Raw genomic sequence first — 15,375 nt, 5'->3', positions numbered from 1 at the left:
GAAAAGTGACTCACTTTCATCCCCTAAAAACTACTCCTGCAAAATATTTCAAGCCGGAACTGGACATCTGACGTATGTACATGTTGCTCATGTGCATGCAAAAGCAGAGTAGTTTGAACCACTGGAATTGAAATTGCATGCGTTTGTACACATGTGACAGAGGAAAGTAGAGAGAGACAGCTAATGTGCATGATCCAGTTCTTCAGAGTCACCTTAGGTTATTTGGGTGGAGTAGAATGTGGAAAGCCTACCAGGTCAGTAAGGAGGACATGCTCCATCAGTAAACTCACCACTTAGCCTTTGAGAGTGTGGTGGTGGTTTATAGTGCAGACCTTCATTGCCATCTGCTGACAATTATTGGACAAAACAGTTTAATAGCACCCTTGACATAAACATTCTCCAAAATATTTTGGAAGAACTGTTACAAAATTTACTGGACATAAAACTGAAGATCTGTGTATTATTTGAATTTAATGACGTGCTACAGAAGATTGTAAATGTACAAGTATTGTGAGTAATATGACCCCTCTGCTTTGTTGAAGTCACATGCATTCAAGTCCTCAGGCGCGTGCAGGATAGTTGTTAAATGCTGCCAAGAGTTACTCCCCCAAGACATACAATCCATGGCAGACCCCATAATTTTTCTTACACAGCAAATTTGTACTAGTTAGCTAGTATGCTTAAATATATCCATTTACTGCTAGCTTCTTTGTTTTAACTTTGAGGAGAACACACACACAAACCAAAAGAGTAACTCTCCCATCTTTATTCAACTCTCCATGTTTGACAACCTTAACACAATACAATTCTCTGTACAATCATCAGATTTTCAGGGTGACTGTCATCTTCCCGCAGAAATCATCATTAAGTACAGAGTGTAGTCCAACAGTCATTCATTGCTTCACTCTCCTTTTCCCTCTTCCTTTCTAAACAATTAGAACCTTGTATTATTTTCTACAGCAAGCCTTGTATAGATGTGAGCAATTTGCAGCCTACATAGCAGATTTAGAAAATGCCAAGTACTCAACATTGAAAATGTGCATGTTTGTGAAAAAAGTCACACCAACGGGTACAAAACAAAAAGACAGCCATTCATACTGTTACATGTGCTCAAGAACAACACAGCATACAGGCAAACACTGGTATAAATGATTCAAGGCTTGCTATTAAATGTTTTCCCTAGTAATTAGCCAGTGCTTTCAGATTTGCCCTTCAGACATTTCTGGTAAATACCTAATTCACACAATCTGTAATCAATGTACTGTATCTTCTCTCATATTCTTATTTAATCATTTGTGGATTTTTTTAGTATTTGCAGATTATATATGATTTTTCTATTCCCTCAAATATGTTTTGATACTGAACATTAAAATGTTTTAGGCGTTTATCATGTTCCTAAACTACCCTCTCCTCCCTCTCCTGCCTGACTTCATACAGACGCCACTAGAGCATAGTTTTTGCGCCTGGTTTCATAAAGGTTGGTGAGAGCAAAATGGAAGAGGCAATTTATGAACATGACAAGCACATGCACTCCTGAGAAAGGATGAGAGCAACCCACTGACAGAGAGACTGAGACCGGTAAAACAGGACATGGACAAAAAGCTGCCAATATACGTTTTGGATGGTGTTTTGATCTGCCTTATTTTTTGTCTTTAAGTGTGATGTTGGACTCCACCTGTTCACCCATCCCACATCTATGCTGTCAGGGATTACCGTGCCCTCTCCCAGGGTAATACTTGTTGGTAAAAAGAGTGCTTGCCCCTGGTGTTTGTGGCTGGTATTAATATGAGGCTGATATCAGAGCCAGCTTACAGCTGCTCTCATGCTCAGCTACCAGCTGTGGGTCAGACTCATTGGGCTGGCTGAGGCTGCTGTCAGTCAGCAGGAGGCGAGCGTCACTGTCAGGTCTCCCTGACATTATTGGCTGCATCGCCTATCAGTCCGTGTCACTGTCAGGAGGCGGGCAACGCCTCGTCACAGTGTCAGAGACCAATGGGCTGCTCACTCACTGCATCGCCAAACAGCCTGCGTCAGTGTCAGCATCAGCTGGCCTTAGGAGAGGCTTCATTGTCAGAGCCAGCTGTCCACTGTCAGCTGTGCTTTGACTTTCACCTGGCCTTCTCTGCCACTCATGGCCTCACAGGGGCTCTATGAGCCTCCTGTATCACGTGGTGAATGTGCACTGCTTGCTGCATCTGGCCTGAATCTAAATGATGTTGCCTTTGAGGCACACCACTATCTTGCTCATGCTGTTGTCTAACACCTTGGCCAATATCATCATGATTTCCATGGTGACGACCATGGTTGTGATCACTGCCATGGCCAACGCCACGGGGCTGAAAACCATGGTGGCCATGACCATGGGAATGTCCATGATGGTGACCATGCCCATGTCCATGATGGTGACCATGTCTGGTGTCTTCCACTACAGCTGGGGTGCCGTCTGCGTCAGGCTGTGCATCAGCTTTCTCTTTGCACTCCTCTGGTGTTTCAGTGCTCTGTGGAAAAATTAAGAGAGGAGAAAAGGAAAGAAAGCCAAAAGGGATTTCAATGTATGTGGGATCTTTGATTAAATGGGTTACCAACATGTTGTTTGAGGACTACTGTTTTTTTTAAATTGATGTGTATTCTTGCAGTTACGTGTGCTCTGTACCTCATGTGTGCAGTCACCACATATGCGCTTGCAGTAGGTATCTTTGATCGCACCCTCAATATGGCCTTGTCCGATGAGGGAGTATGGAAGTGAAATGTGGTGTGTGAGACGGCCACACCTGATGGCAAAAGGATAGAAAAGCATGGTGAGGAGACTAAAAAATATTTGCTTAATTTCCCTTGCAAAATGTGAATGAACTATTCACTACAGGTAACAAACCTGTCATAAATGAGAAAGTCATCTGTCATGCCACTCAGTGTCTGCCAGACATCAGGCTGTTGTTTGTCCTGTTTGTAGAGTGTGATGTTCCCTGATAGTCTCTGTGCCAGCATGGGGTGCAGGCGCTGTGCTTGCTCCTCCTGTTGGTTAACGACCATGTAGACCACATCCTTAAGACCCTGACTCTCCAGCATCTGGCGCAGGCCATCCATTCTGCTCAGGTGAGGGAAATCAGAGACCATGAGTTTGAAAATCAATTGCCAAGTAACAAAGTTTTTAATCAAGCATTTCTGGATAGTCTAGTATGAAGAGGGTGCACTCCTTCAACACTGAACTTCTTAATAGTTGCATAAGACAGATCAGTCTGAGCCTGCTATACCTTGCTGCCAACTTGGCAAGCCTAGCCCATACAATTTATCTGACACTGTTAAATATGTAATACCATTTCTGTAACACTTCCTGTCTACCCAAGCAGCATGAATGTCAAGAGGTCAAGGTGGCTAAAATGTGATGTGCACATACTTGGAAGCCTGCACCAAGCAGGACAATCAGCTGGCCTGGAAAAGGGCCACCACCGTCACCTGGCCCATGGCCCCCTTCATTGGCTCCACCTCCCCTATCTTCCAGACTGGCGGCAGCTCACAGCGAGGCCCACCCCCATCACTCTCTGCTCCGCCCCCATGGAACAGGCAGAGAGTGACGAGTAGGCTGAGGCACGCCCACATCCCTGCTGTGCCTCCTCAGTGCCCCAATCTGCTGAGCACAGAGAGTAAGAGGATAGTGGTGGGTGGGGGGAGAATATGGGGAAGGGAGCAGTGAGAGGTGAAAGAAAATAATAGGGAGGGGAGAACACCAGAGACTGGTTAAACTCTGCAGACAAAAGTGATAAGACTGTACAAAAGGTCAGAGAAGGGTTAGCACCATTTTTACATTCTCCAAATAGTCCAAGGTACCCTCCCAAACTGTTACCTCTTTTCAATTAAGTGCTTGCTGGACTGGATATAGCTATAGAAGGGAAACTAGTGCAACTAGTAGATTGAACAAAGCAGTTTCTTTGAAGTTGTCAAATCTGTGCTCATGTTGTTTCTATACAAATGTATGCTCATGGATACACACCATAAATACAAAGAAACAGCATAGAATCAAACAGAAAGCATGCTTGGATTTTCAAAAAGTCAAAGAAAATGTAAAATGTAAAACAAAAAAGTAAAAAGTGGTTCAGTGGCTAGTTGAAGCGGGATGCATGATAAACTGCACATACAATTTAACATTTGCATTTAAAAAGGTTCAAATGTTCTGTATTGCGAAATACCCTTAGGTCCTATCGCTAAGCACTGATCCATTTTTTTATCGTAGCTGTAAAGGGAAACACTGATAAATACATTTTGCTTTCTGGGTACCGTATGTTAAATAACTGCATGTTAAGTAAAATGTAATGTATTCTGTCACCTACCCTTTGTTTAATGTGTCCTTCTTTCTGCTCAGCTCTGCGTCGCTGCAACTCCTTGAACAAAAACAGCTCTCTTCCTCCACTGCTCCCCCCCTTTTATACTCTGCATGTTGTTTTTCTATCTGGAGGGAGGGCAAAGTTCAGTCCCAGCTGTATGCTGATGCCTACACTTTTCTAAAGTTAAAAAGTCACAGTGCATGAAATCCGTTGGCAGGATGAGTAGGACACATTTTTTATGGAAATGTTTTGTAGGAACTGGCAGTTTGACAAATTCTTTGAGGAGAACAGTGTGACGAGAAAAAGTTACCTCTTTATTACTGCTGGTTAAGACATCTCAGCCCTGGAGATTATTTGCCTTGTAAATCAAATGGAATAATTTTTACGTTGTGTAAAGTACATTACAGAGGTGTATTATGAGTACAACAGAACATGGAGGAACATTGAGCAATTCTGTTTTTCACTTATGGCGCAGAGAGGGGAAGTGAAAAAAGGACAGAGGGTGGGACTTCAGTCAGTGTGCTCTGCTCAGCATGTTTCTGCAAGGCCTACACAAACACAGCTACACAGGCCTCATTCAACATGCACAAGTGGCAGAACTTAGGCATTCCTGAGAAAGTATCCTACAGTTTTTAACACACGGACAGTAAAAGTAGGAAAATATTAACGGTATTGTTTAGCACTGAACAAGGGAGATCATAAGTGAGTAAGATTATATTCATATAGTTCATTGCTGGCCAAAGAATGTAGACTACAATTGGTAAGAAAAACTGAATATAGCCTCACCCAAGCAACAGGGGAAAATGAAATGATGAACTTCACAATGTAGAGATTTAGGAGGGATGAAGAACCAAAAAAGACAGCAGTTTAAAAAAAATGAGATTAATTTCAGGGGCTTTACCAAATTATTATGGAGAGACATTTGAATTCGTGTTACCCAGACATAGGTGAAATTAATCAGTTTAAGAAGATAAGAAAGCTTTAAACAGCCTAATCAGTCAGGTGTGGTTGAATGCAGATAAAGGCCATGCAGAGCACTGTAATGGCATTACCAAGGTCGAAGGTCACTTCTAACTAGCCCAGCAAATGTCAATGACATTGTGGTTTAACAAAGAATAAAATGCATTGAAACACATAGTGAATATAAGCAAATATTATCTGAAAATATGGTAAGCAGTACAGGGTATGGACGCAATAAAAGTAACACCTGACAATCTAATACAATATATTCGCAACTTCTTAACTGTGTGAACAGAGGTATTTGCTGTTCTCCGTAGAGATTTTTAGGCAGTATTTTGAGCTAGGTTTGCCAGTGTCGAAAGGTGTTTCTGTGCTCCACCCCTGTTTATGTCCAAGGGTCACCATTTTAAGTTCTCACAATTAAAGTTTGTTACATAATACAGTTGACTTTTCGCTGCTTGTCTTGATTTTAGGAGTTCTGTTAGGAACACCTGAGTCACACACTGTAGCAGATTTAGTTGACTTGGAGGTATGCACCTACATGAGCAGCATTACATACCAACATGGAGGGAGCACTGTAAATAATACATATGGGTAGAACAGAACCTGATCAGTGCAGTGAGACATTACTGGCTTGTTCTTTGACCCAGTATTACTCATTTACAGTCTGGCCTATGGATAGTCTCTTTATCAGGGCACACTGACATGCATATAAGAAAGATTTGATTTGATTTTACAATATTCATCCACACTAAATAACTAACATTAAAGGTGATGCATGTAGCACACTATCTTTAAAAAACCTTTTTCAACATAAACCTTTGTCATGCACCATACTACATACATATTTGCCTCACACTTGATCTGCTGTTATATAACATCCCACACCTGTATGATGCACCCTTTCACAGTGTTCATTCATGCTTTCCCATTCATTCATTTCTGCACTTGTGATTTGCAACATTTGTAACATAGTTACATAGGTAAATAGATGAGTCATTCTGCAAAATTTTATTTCACTAATTTGTATTTTAGAACATTGTAACTATTGCCCTACACTGATATTCATTCCTTTGCACTTTGCACCCCACTTCATTCTATATGTTCATGTTTTTCAACTTACACTTTATTTTACTATGGTTATACATTCCAGTAAGCGGCACGGTGGTGCAGTGGTTAGCACTGTTGCCTCACAGCAAGAAGGTGGGTTCAAACCCTGGTTTCCCCGGCCTTTCTGTGTGGAGTTTGCATGTTCTTCCCGTGTCTGCGTGGGTTCTCTCCGGGTGCTCCGGCTTCCTCCCACCATCCAAAGACATGCGGACTAGGTTGATTGGTAACCTTAAATTGTCCTTAGGTGTGAGTGTGAGCGTGAGTGGTTGTTTGTCTATGTGTGGCCCTGCGATGGACTGGCGAACTGTCTAGAGTGTACCCTGCCTTTTGCCCGATGTCAGCTGGGATTGGCTCTAGCCCCCCTGCAACCCTGTACGCAGGATAAGCGGTTGACAATGGATGGATGGATATACATTCCAGTATACACATTCTCTGTATATATTTATTTCACTATTCATACTATGACAAAAATGTCTTTTGGAATGAAAAAAGTTCTATCTTATTTTTATCTCTTCAAACTTCAACCTTGCGTAAAAATGGGTGATGCATGCTGAAACGTATATTTGTTTTTTCATAATATTCACATCTTTCATGGTGATTTCATGGTGATGATAAGTGAATGCTTTTCAAAAGCTGCAGTGTTGTGACATCTGAACTGACCTTAAGTCTCTGCTGACCCTGGTTTATACATTCTGCTTACTTTTGCAAACAAGAGTAGGCACTGTGGCTGTTGTCTGTGAAAGAGATACTTAAACTGTGGCCTAGCTAATAATTACCCCCCTAAACTCAACGTCTATTTGCTGACATATAAATTAACATGTTGTAGACTTTTATTTGTATCTTGAAGATGGCTGTGTAACATATTATATAGTAAATTAAATACCCACAGTTGACAAATTAACTAATTCCTTTGTTTTAGGAAAAAGGCATTTTTCCCAGCTACTGCCCCATGTTACCCAACCTGAAGTGAATGTAACTGTCTGCCTTATGGCGCATTATGGACAGTGTTGGGTTTATTTGGATAGGCAGAAGGCATTGGCCATCTTTTTACTATTAAAGAAATAGTTGCAGATGATAATGTGATGCAAATTAAATAAACTTTTATCCGTTTTGGTACCCCAACTTTTAGTTTCATTGCAGTGGAGAAGAAGAACATCTAAACAGTTGTCACACACAGCTCACTCACAGCTTGTCACTAAGCAACGCTCCAAGGCGTCCCTGACTTCGCAAGGGTTTCTGGGATTCCGAGGCCCGAGGGTTGAACGACCGCCCTTTTTGGAGCAACGAGAGTACAACAGCGATACATACGTCGAGGGAACTATTATCTCTAAACAACTTTCTGAAGCAGTGTAGCCAAACTTTAGGTATGTATACCGATGGGTCTAACGTGTGTTTTGACCCGCAGCTGTTATAATTAGGAAATCGGTCTTGGAAAAGTGTATTTTAATGCGCGGTTTGATGACGTAATGTTGATTGTCAAATGCGAAATGGCGAGCGTGCTAAGAGGCCCGTTACCTGCAACACTCTGGGGTTGTGCCGTGTTTATTTCCTTTATGTTCCAGTTCCGGTATCGAAACCATTACATAGGTATATCTTGTCCCGGTAAGTTGGGCTTTGATTACATATATTTCTCGGGTATGTTAAAGTACTTATTTTATTCTTCTGCGGGGGGCAGGGCTGTGTGTGTTTGCTAGTTAGGCTAACATCGGGCTGGACTAACTTAGCAAAGCTGTTAGCTAGACGAACGAGCATGTGTTGGATCATTCGTTGAATTATATGCCCGTCTCCTAGTGTGGCAGGTCAAGCTCTAAAAATGTAGCAGGGTGATTCATATATCATATTTGTACAGTTTATTGAGCAGTTGCTGGGAAGCGTAACGTTAGTAACATTAGTGATGGGATTTCGTGGGCCCCCATCTTGGCTTCTTCAGACTGTGCAATGTTGTTGCCCTGTAAAGCCTTTCATACAATTTCAACCAATACAATTACAAGTACAGCAGTCCTTCCTAGCAGTCATGAAATTACAGCAGTTGTTTCACTGTCATATTGGACAATGTGAGGTTCAGTCAGAGTGTAGTGGAGCTGTTCAGGAGAGATTTGTTGCCCATTCAAGAATTAAAATGGTCTCTCCTCCTCAGTACAGATATAAAAAAAATGTTGGCTGGTGGTCTTCCTGCTGTAAGTTGTTTCACTGTCAAACGAAACAATTCCTCAAAACTGTCTTTTGTTTGAAACGGTGGAGCAAATTGTAACATGGGGCCTGTACTACGATGCAAGTTCAACATACATCACGTTAAGCAGACACATGACTTGGGTTATCAACTTAGTAACTCAACCCAGGGTTTCCCAATCAAGCCATGAGCGCGTTCACAGAAAAGGGATGCTGTTTGCAGCATATGGCCCATGCAAACTATATTATTAGACTGTGTGAATGCGCAAGTTAATAGTCTTATAATATCACTGCCCCATCATTGGGGCACAGGTACATCTGACTGGGGTGGGGATGGGTCACTTCTGATTCATAGTACAAGCCCCAGTAGTAGAGGTCAGTTCAAAGTGCTCGCACATGTGTGGGCAGTTTAGGTGATTGCTTTGTTACTTTCCTCAAACAGTATTAAGAATTGCATGTCTATCTTCCTTGGTTCTGTACAGAGAGGGATAAGGTCAATAATGGCGGCGGAGCTGGAGGTGGAGGTGGACCGAGGCAGTGAGTACCCAGCACATTACAAAGTCATGATGGACAAACTTAATGAACAACGACAGCTGGACCAGTTCACAGACATTACCTTGATTGTGGATGGTGAGTAGGCATACCTTTTTAAAGATGATCTTTATAATGTCTAAGAGAAATTCCAAAGCAATGCTTCTCATTTCCATCTCTCCTGTCTCTTGCAGGACACCAGTTCAGAGCTCACAAAGCAGTGTTGGCAGCATGCAGTCAGTTTTTCCATAAGTTCTTTCAGGATTTTACCCAGGAGCCGCTCGTGGAGATAGAAGGTATTTTAAGTTTATTACCCAAACTGTTGGTTGTCATCATCCATTAGAGAGGTATTTCATTTTTTTTCTTTAGTTGTGTGCACATGGCCTTTTACAAAGCCATTCATGATTTCAATTGATCTTTGCCTAAAGTTTTTGCTGCCAAATAAGTGTTTTTGAGATATTTGGATAAAACAATTGTTTTGTTTAGAGCATGTCAGACACATGTGTTACTTGCTCCTCTGAAATCTACTACTGCCCTTACTGTTGCTACTTCTGTATATTCCCTATGAAAATGTGACCCAGGTTGTGAAAAAAAAAATGTTTGTAAAAGTAAAGTGGCATTATAAACATTTGAATGTGCTTTATGTTCCAAACATCTCTAGAATTTTCAGCTACAGATGTATTTTCTTGTGTAACAGCTTTTACTGACCACTGCTGCTCTGTCATGCTCTGACAGGAGTAAGTAACACAGCCTTTCGCCAGCTGATGGAGTTCACTTACACAGCAATGCTAGTTGTAGCTGGAGAAGAGGAGGCCTATGATGTCTGGAAGGCTGCTGAATACCTCCAGATGCAGGAAGCCATCAAAGCACTCAGCAATAAGTGAGACTTGCATACATTTGATCACTGCTCAAGAAGCTACAACTGTGTCACTAGAATTGAGAATGGAACTCAGAATTAAAGTAATGTAATTTATGTATGTAGTGATTAAGTGTTTCAATGCCTAGATGGGAATTAGTCTCAGGAGTCCTTTTTAGCAAAAACAGTGTTGTTTTTCAATAAGAGCTCATCTTCTCGTATAGGATAAACGAGAATCCCTCGCCGACAGCAAAGAGCAAAGGCAAAAAGAGGAAGATTGCTGAGACATCTAATGTGATTACAGAAACCCTACCTTCAGTGGAAGGGGAACAGGTCAGTGTTCATGATGGTCACATAGTTCCCTAAGATCAATTCTTGCCGCTAAAACTGCCTGATGTATGAAGTGTCACCCTTACTTTATCTACACATTCTATAGTCAACACTGAATGTTTAAAACGTTCTCTAGGTGGAGATTGAAGTGATAGGAGAAGGGGCCATTGAGGTGGAGGACACTGGACTGGAGGAGGTGGTTGACGCTGCAAAGACTGCTCAGGAAGCGTCAGATGACTCTGCTTTGGCTCTTCTTGCTGACATAACCAGCAAGTACCAGCAAGGGGAACCTACGCTACAGGTCATAAAGAAGGGAGAAATAGAAGAGGTATATTGACTTATATTTGTACACACCTTAATTTAAGCTGAGTTTCATGTTCTTTTGGTTTATTAATTTGGATATACAGTTGAGTAGAGTTGTGCATGTAAAAGGATTAACCCTGCTTTGCCTGTGTTTGTGCTTGGCAGGAGGTGGTGTATCAGGAGGAAACGGTGACCGCCTCCAAGGTACTTGAAAATGTCGAGGTCGTAGAGGTCCAGATCTCCCAAGTGGACAACATGTTCCGCTGCAACAAGTGTGATCGTAGCTTCAAGTTGTACTACCACCTCAAACAGCACTTGAAAACACACCTGGGCTCACTGGAAAAACCCCATGTGTGCCACCACTGCGGTAAAGCCTACACGCGGGAGGGCGCCTTGAAGCAACACATCAGCACGTTTCATTTTGATGCAGAAGAGCTGTCTCGAAACCAGAAACCCCAGAAGAAAGTGCATGTTTGTGAATACTGTAAAAAGCACTTTGACCACTTTGGCCACTTTAAGGAGCACTTGCGGAAGCACACTGGTGAGAATGAAAATAAAGACCGTGTGTTTGGTTTCTTAATATGTCAGTTACTCTTAGTGTGTTCATAATTATATATTTAGGGCTGGGCAATAAGAAAATTATAATTATTGCGATATAATTTTCCTCAATAAAAATATAACAATTTGAATCACAAACAAATTAGCACTTAATTTTTCCATTAGGATTTTCTTTTTGAAGAAAGATTTTATTAATTTTACTCATGCGTGTTTGTTGAAGGTCTTACCTCATATTTAAGTGATCCACTTTTTGGCATGTTCTGACCATAAACAGTTAGTTTATAACCACAGTTATCCATCTGGTTTGTTCAACTTTCACTCAGGAGCAAAAATCAGCCTTTAAAGTTGAAAGAAATAATGATTTGATAGATAGATATATCGTGGTCGTTTTTGGCCATATCATTGTTGTGTTACACATCTTGCATTGAAATACATTCTTGACTTTGTATGTTTATCTGTAGGTGAAAAACCTTACGAGTGTCCAGATTGCCATGAGCGATTTGCAAGGAACAGCACACTGAAGTGCCATATGGCAGCCTGTCAGAATGGTGCCGGAGCCAAGAAAGGACGCAAGAAACTCTATGAATGCCAGGTACAGTTTGTCCAGAATCAAGGCCATCAAGTGCCAAACCCCTACCGGTGTAGTATAAACAGTAGCAAAAAGATTTCCCGAATAATTTTTTTTACATTCTGTAAATGCCTTTATTCACTCAATGCTGAAAGACACATTGATTCTGATACACGGTTTAGTGTGCAGACTGATGTTTTGAATAATGAAGTAATACTGTACAGTGTTTCCCATACGTTCATTTATTTTTGGTGGCCCACCATAATCAACGCTGACCGCGTTTTTTTTACTAGGCCTATTTAAAATCATATTTGATCGCAGAGTGCCGTAGCGCATTTGCGCAGCACATCCTCTCACTCGTCTCTCTCTCTCTCTCCCTCCCTGCACACACACCTGCACAAATCTGTCCAACACAACGCTGTCAGTGTTGGAGACCCAACTTAAAAAAAAGTTATTAGCAAGCATGTAAGGAGCCTAGCTAATAAGGAGAGCTAAGTTAAAGTCAATATTGACTGCACGCGCACACACACCCCCCGGTGCCACAGTTACCCTGTCATTCTGTGGGAAACATTGCTTTATGTACTGATGTATTATCTTACCGTTTGGTAAATGGACTGTACTTGTATATTGCCTTTGTAGTCTTCCAAGTGCTTTACACTTAATGTCACATTTGTCCTATTCATACACTGATGAATGTAGAGGCTACCATGCCAGCTGCTCACCAGAAACAAATCATTCATACACACTCAATTTGGGAGCAATTTGGAGTTCAGTATCTTACCGAAGGACACTTCGACATGCAGGCTGGAGGAGCCGGAGATTGAAAAGCTGATTAGTGGGAGGCCCACTCTACCTCCTGAGCCACAGCCGCCCCCGTTTCTAAGATTGTGGTGATTTACTTTGTAAATGTAGTTTAACGGGAATCTGTCATGCTCAGTTCCAGCTCTGTATTTCTATTCTAGGATTTCATTAGAGCTTTGCCTGAATCAGTTTTTTTAAAAAATCCCTATTTATCTTATACTGGCCTTGCAGCCGCTCAGTTAATGCTCTGTTTGAAACATGTTATTTTTAGCTCCTGTCTCTTTACGACCCCCCCTTCCTAAAATCCCACTTTCATCTGATTGGCCAACTACGGAAGCCTGCTGAGGGCCTGGTGAGGAGCTGCCACTAAGTTCTCTTTCTACACCCAGTGCTTTAGCCTGCACCGCCTCATTCTCTCGAAAGCATATGACAGCTTTAACTTGGGAAAATAGGGATAAGGGGCTCTGAATTTGATGAATTTCTGTTTATCAGACCACAAATCAGACAAAAATTAGTTTGGAAAAACGGTAGATGCCACAAGAGCATTGTGTTCCCGGGGGTCGGTGTATGTTTCTGATTCCCTGATTGTGTAGAAATTCTGGAATATATTCTATTCTATGGCGTTTCTGGATGGACAGCTTTAAAGTAATCGCCAACTGCTGCTCACTGAACCGTTAGCTAGTTAGCGCAGTTAACCGTGCAGCTAATGGCCCTATTAGCTTAGCTCACTCTGCCCGGACTGGGAGCTCAAGCACCGGGGAACTGTTTGTGTTTACACCGCAAGCACAGGAGCTTTGGACCTCTGGGAGGAGGAGTTTTTCAGGCCCGGGTTCTGAGTGTGGGCAGAGTCAGCTTGCTAATGGGACCTCTAGCTGCGTGGCTAACTTAGCTAACAGCAGCTAGTAACCGGTTACTTTAGAAACAAGTAAAGCCATCTGTCTATCAAGAAACTAACTAACTTCGATCACACCCTGAAAAATCACTTTGACATATTGACAAGACATATTGAACAATCTCTAAAAAACTGAGCAGAGTTATTTCTCTTTATATAAGTATCTCCACACTTTGTTTTAGCGCAGTACAAGTGTTGGAGAAAGCTTTGTAAGCAAAGCAGTGTAATTACTGAGACAGACTGAGTGGGTAAGCAGATGACTGTTGCTCCTAATCCAAGTCATTTCATATTTGGTATTAGTAAACCTGATCCCGCTATAGGCCAGATATGCTTGACCGGTAGTGAATAATGTATTTCTGTATTAAGAAAATACAGCTTGCATAACAGCTTTCTGTTCATGATGACAAGGAAACAAAGGAGGTGAGCTGCTGGGATTAGTTGATTAATTGTTTATTAAATAGATGGAAAATTAATCTGTAACTACTTACATAACTAATTGTTGAAGTCGTTTTTCAAGCTAAAATTGGTTCCAGTTTTTTACTTCTTTTCCTGGTCGTACATTAGTAAAGAATGTTTTTTTGGTTTTGGACAAAAATAGACAAATGAGGACAGTTTAGGGCATTTGTCAAGTTTTATAGCCCCCACGATTAATCCTCAATCTTTCATGGGGACATCCCTTTCTTCTAGTGAATCTAATGTTTTATCAGTTCACTTCCTATGTTACTCATTGGGAAGAATGCTATTGGTCCTCCTATTTTCATTTATGATCATGACCTATTATTTTCTCCTCCACCTCCTCCATTAGGTCTGCAGTAGTGTATTTAACAGCTGGGACCAGTTCAAAGACCATCTTGTGAGCCACACAGGAGACAAGCCCAACCACTGCACCATGTGTGACATGTGGTTCACCCACCCAAAAGAACTAAAGGTGCACCTCAAACATGTCCATTCCATTGAGGACAGTAAGTCAACTGAAGAAGTGGTCATCACTGACTCCGCCGGAGCCACCGCTCTCGCCATCGCAACACAGAGCATAGAAGGAGCCGAAACGGTTCTGCTGGACGATGGAATTCAGGTGGAGCACATCACAGTGGAGCCTGTGGATGTGATGGAGATGGAGGAGACCGCAACAGTTGTGGTGGAGGACGGAGGGGTGGCAGAGATGTGTGAAGAGGATGTGGAGAGATTAAAGCGGGCCGGGGTGCAGATCCAGGTGGTGCGTGTGACCACAACTGAAGTTGATGGGCAGCAGGTGGTGAACTCGCAGGTGGAAGTAGAGATGGAGGGTGAAATGGTGAACGTTGAGGAGGCAGAACAAACAGTGGTTGTATGAGAATGTGAAAAGGACTGTGTCTTAAATGACCTGCGGGACATTATCGTTTAGCGGACATCTTAGTTTCCATAAAGGATACTGCATGTGGGATAAAGCATGTCACTTCAATATGTCCTGCTGTCTGCCATCACATTGAATGACTCGGTTCCCACCAACCTCACATTTTGAACTATGCGTTATGAACAGTTATGGATATGAATCGTTTCCTGCTTATGATCCTGTATTTATTTGAAAGCTATCATATCACATATTCTGACTCTTCATTGCTTCATCAATCTTAATCATCAATTTTCATGTGTTTTATTTTTTTCTGTGTCCTTATTTTAACTACGATTTGTCTTTTTTTTTTTTTTGTTTGGGTCACATGCCAAGACAATTTGACAATGAATGAAATGTTCATGTTGCAGCTTATTAAACCACCGATGTATGGTGCTGATGTTCCTCAGCGCTTATGCCACAGTTTTGTTCAAGTTCCTATTGACTTTTGTTTTTTTTTTGTAGGTAAAACTCAGATATGGAATAAAATTGGTTTCCTGAATAGCTCTTTCATCCACATATTTAGGAATGCTGTTGAGTGTATTATGCCTTCAGTGTGTTTGTTTTTCCTTCCTTAAAGCTGATGTAATCAATATTTTTTTATTAGCA

General features: G+C 41.7%; 2 protein-coding genes across 4 annotated transcripts; one reads left to right on the top strand and one right to left on the bottom strand.

Annotated features, from left to right (window-relative positions):
* Positions 1–750: 750 nt before the first annotated feature.
* On the bottom strand, positions 751–4,454 carry LOC119891300 (selenoprotein P). 2 transcript variants are annotated; one of them, XM_038702803.1, is made up of 5 exons: positions 4,326–4,444; positions 3,395–3,625; positions 2,873–3,085; positions 2,654–2,771; positions 751–2,498 (listed from the first exon to the last, which is right to left on the bottom strand). In XM_038702803.1, exons 2-5 carry the CDS (start codon positions 3,595–3,597, stop codon positions 1,851–1,853), a joined length of 1,182 nt encoding a protein of 393 aa, XP_038558731.1. In that variant the 5' UTR covers positions 3,598–3,625; positions 4,326–4,444; the 3' UTR covers positions 751–1,850. The 2 variants fall into 2 exon arrangements, with proteins under 2 accessions (XP_038558731.1, XP_038558733.1); XM_038702805.1 differs by having other exon boundaries at positions 1,851–2,498; positions 3,395–3,628; positions 4,326–4,454.
* A 3,144-nt stretch (positions 4,455–7,598) lies between these two features.
* On the top strand, positions 7,599–15,309 carry znf131 (zinc finger protein 131). 2 transcript variants are annotated; one of them, XM_038704053.1, is made up of 9 exons: positions 7,599–7,753; positions 9,041–9,188; positions 9,284–9,385; positions 9,825–9,969; positions 10,170–10,278; positions 10,412–10,603; positions 10,744–11,119; positions 11,598–11,728; positions 14,203–15,309. In XM_038704053.1, the coding sequence occupies exons 2-9, from the start codon at positions 9,059–9,061 to the stop codon at positions 14,728–14,730; spliced, it is 1,713 nt and encodes a 570-aa protein (XP_038559981.1). In that variant the 5' UTR covers positions 7,599–7,753; positions 9,041–9,058; the 3' UTR covers positions 14,731–15,309. The 2 variants fall into 2 exon arrangements, with proteins under 2 accessions (XP_038559981.1, XP_038559982.1); XM_038704054.1 differs by lacking the exon at positions 7,599–7,753 and adding an exon at positions 7,858–7,991.
* Positions 15,310–15,375: the final 66 nt, after the last annotated feature.

This window comes from Micropterus salmoides, unplaced genomic scaffold (assembly GCF_014851395.1).
Source record: "Micropterus salmoides isolate LMB-PRFRI ecotype aquatic unplaced genomic scaffold, ASM1485139v1 Ms_hic_scaffold_7, whole genome shotgun sequence".
In the NCBI taxonomy this organism is placed as follows: domain Eukaryota; kingdom Metazoa; phylum Chordata; class Actinopteri; order Centrarchiformes; family Centrarchidae; genus Micropterus; species Micropterus salmoides.
This window is presented reverse-complemented; position numbering and strand designations above follow the sequence as displayed.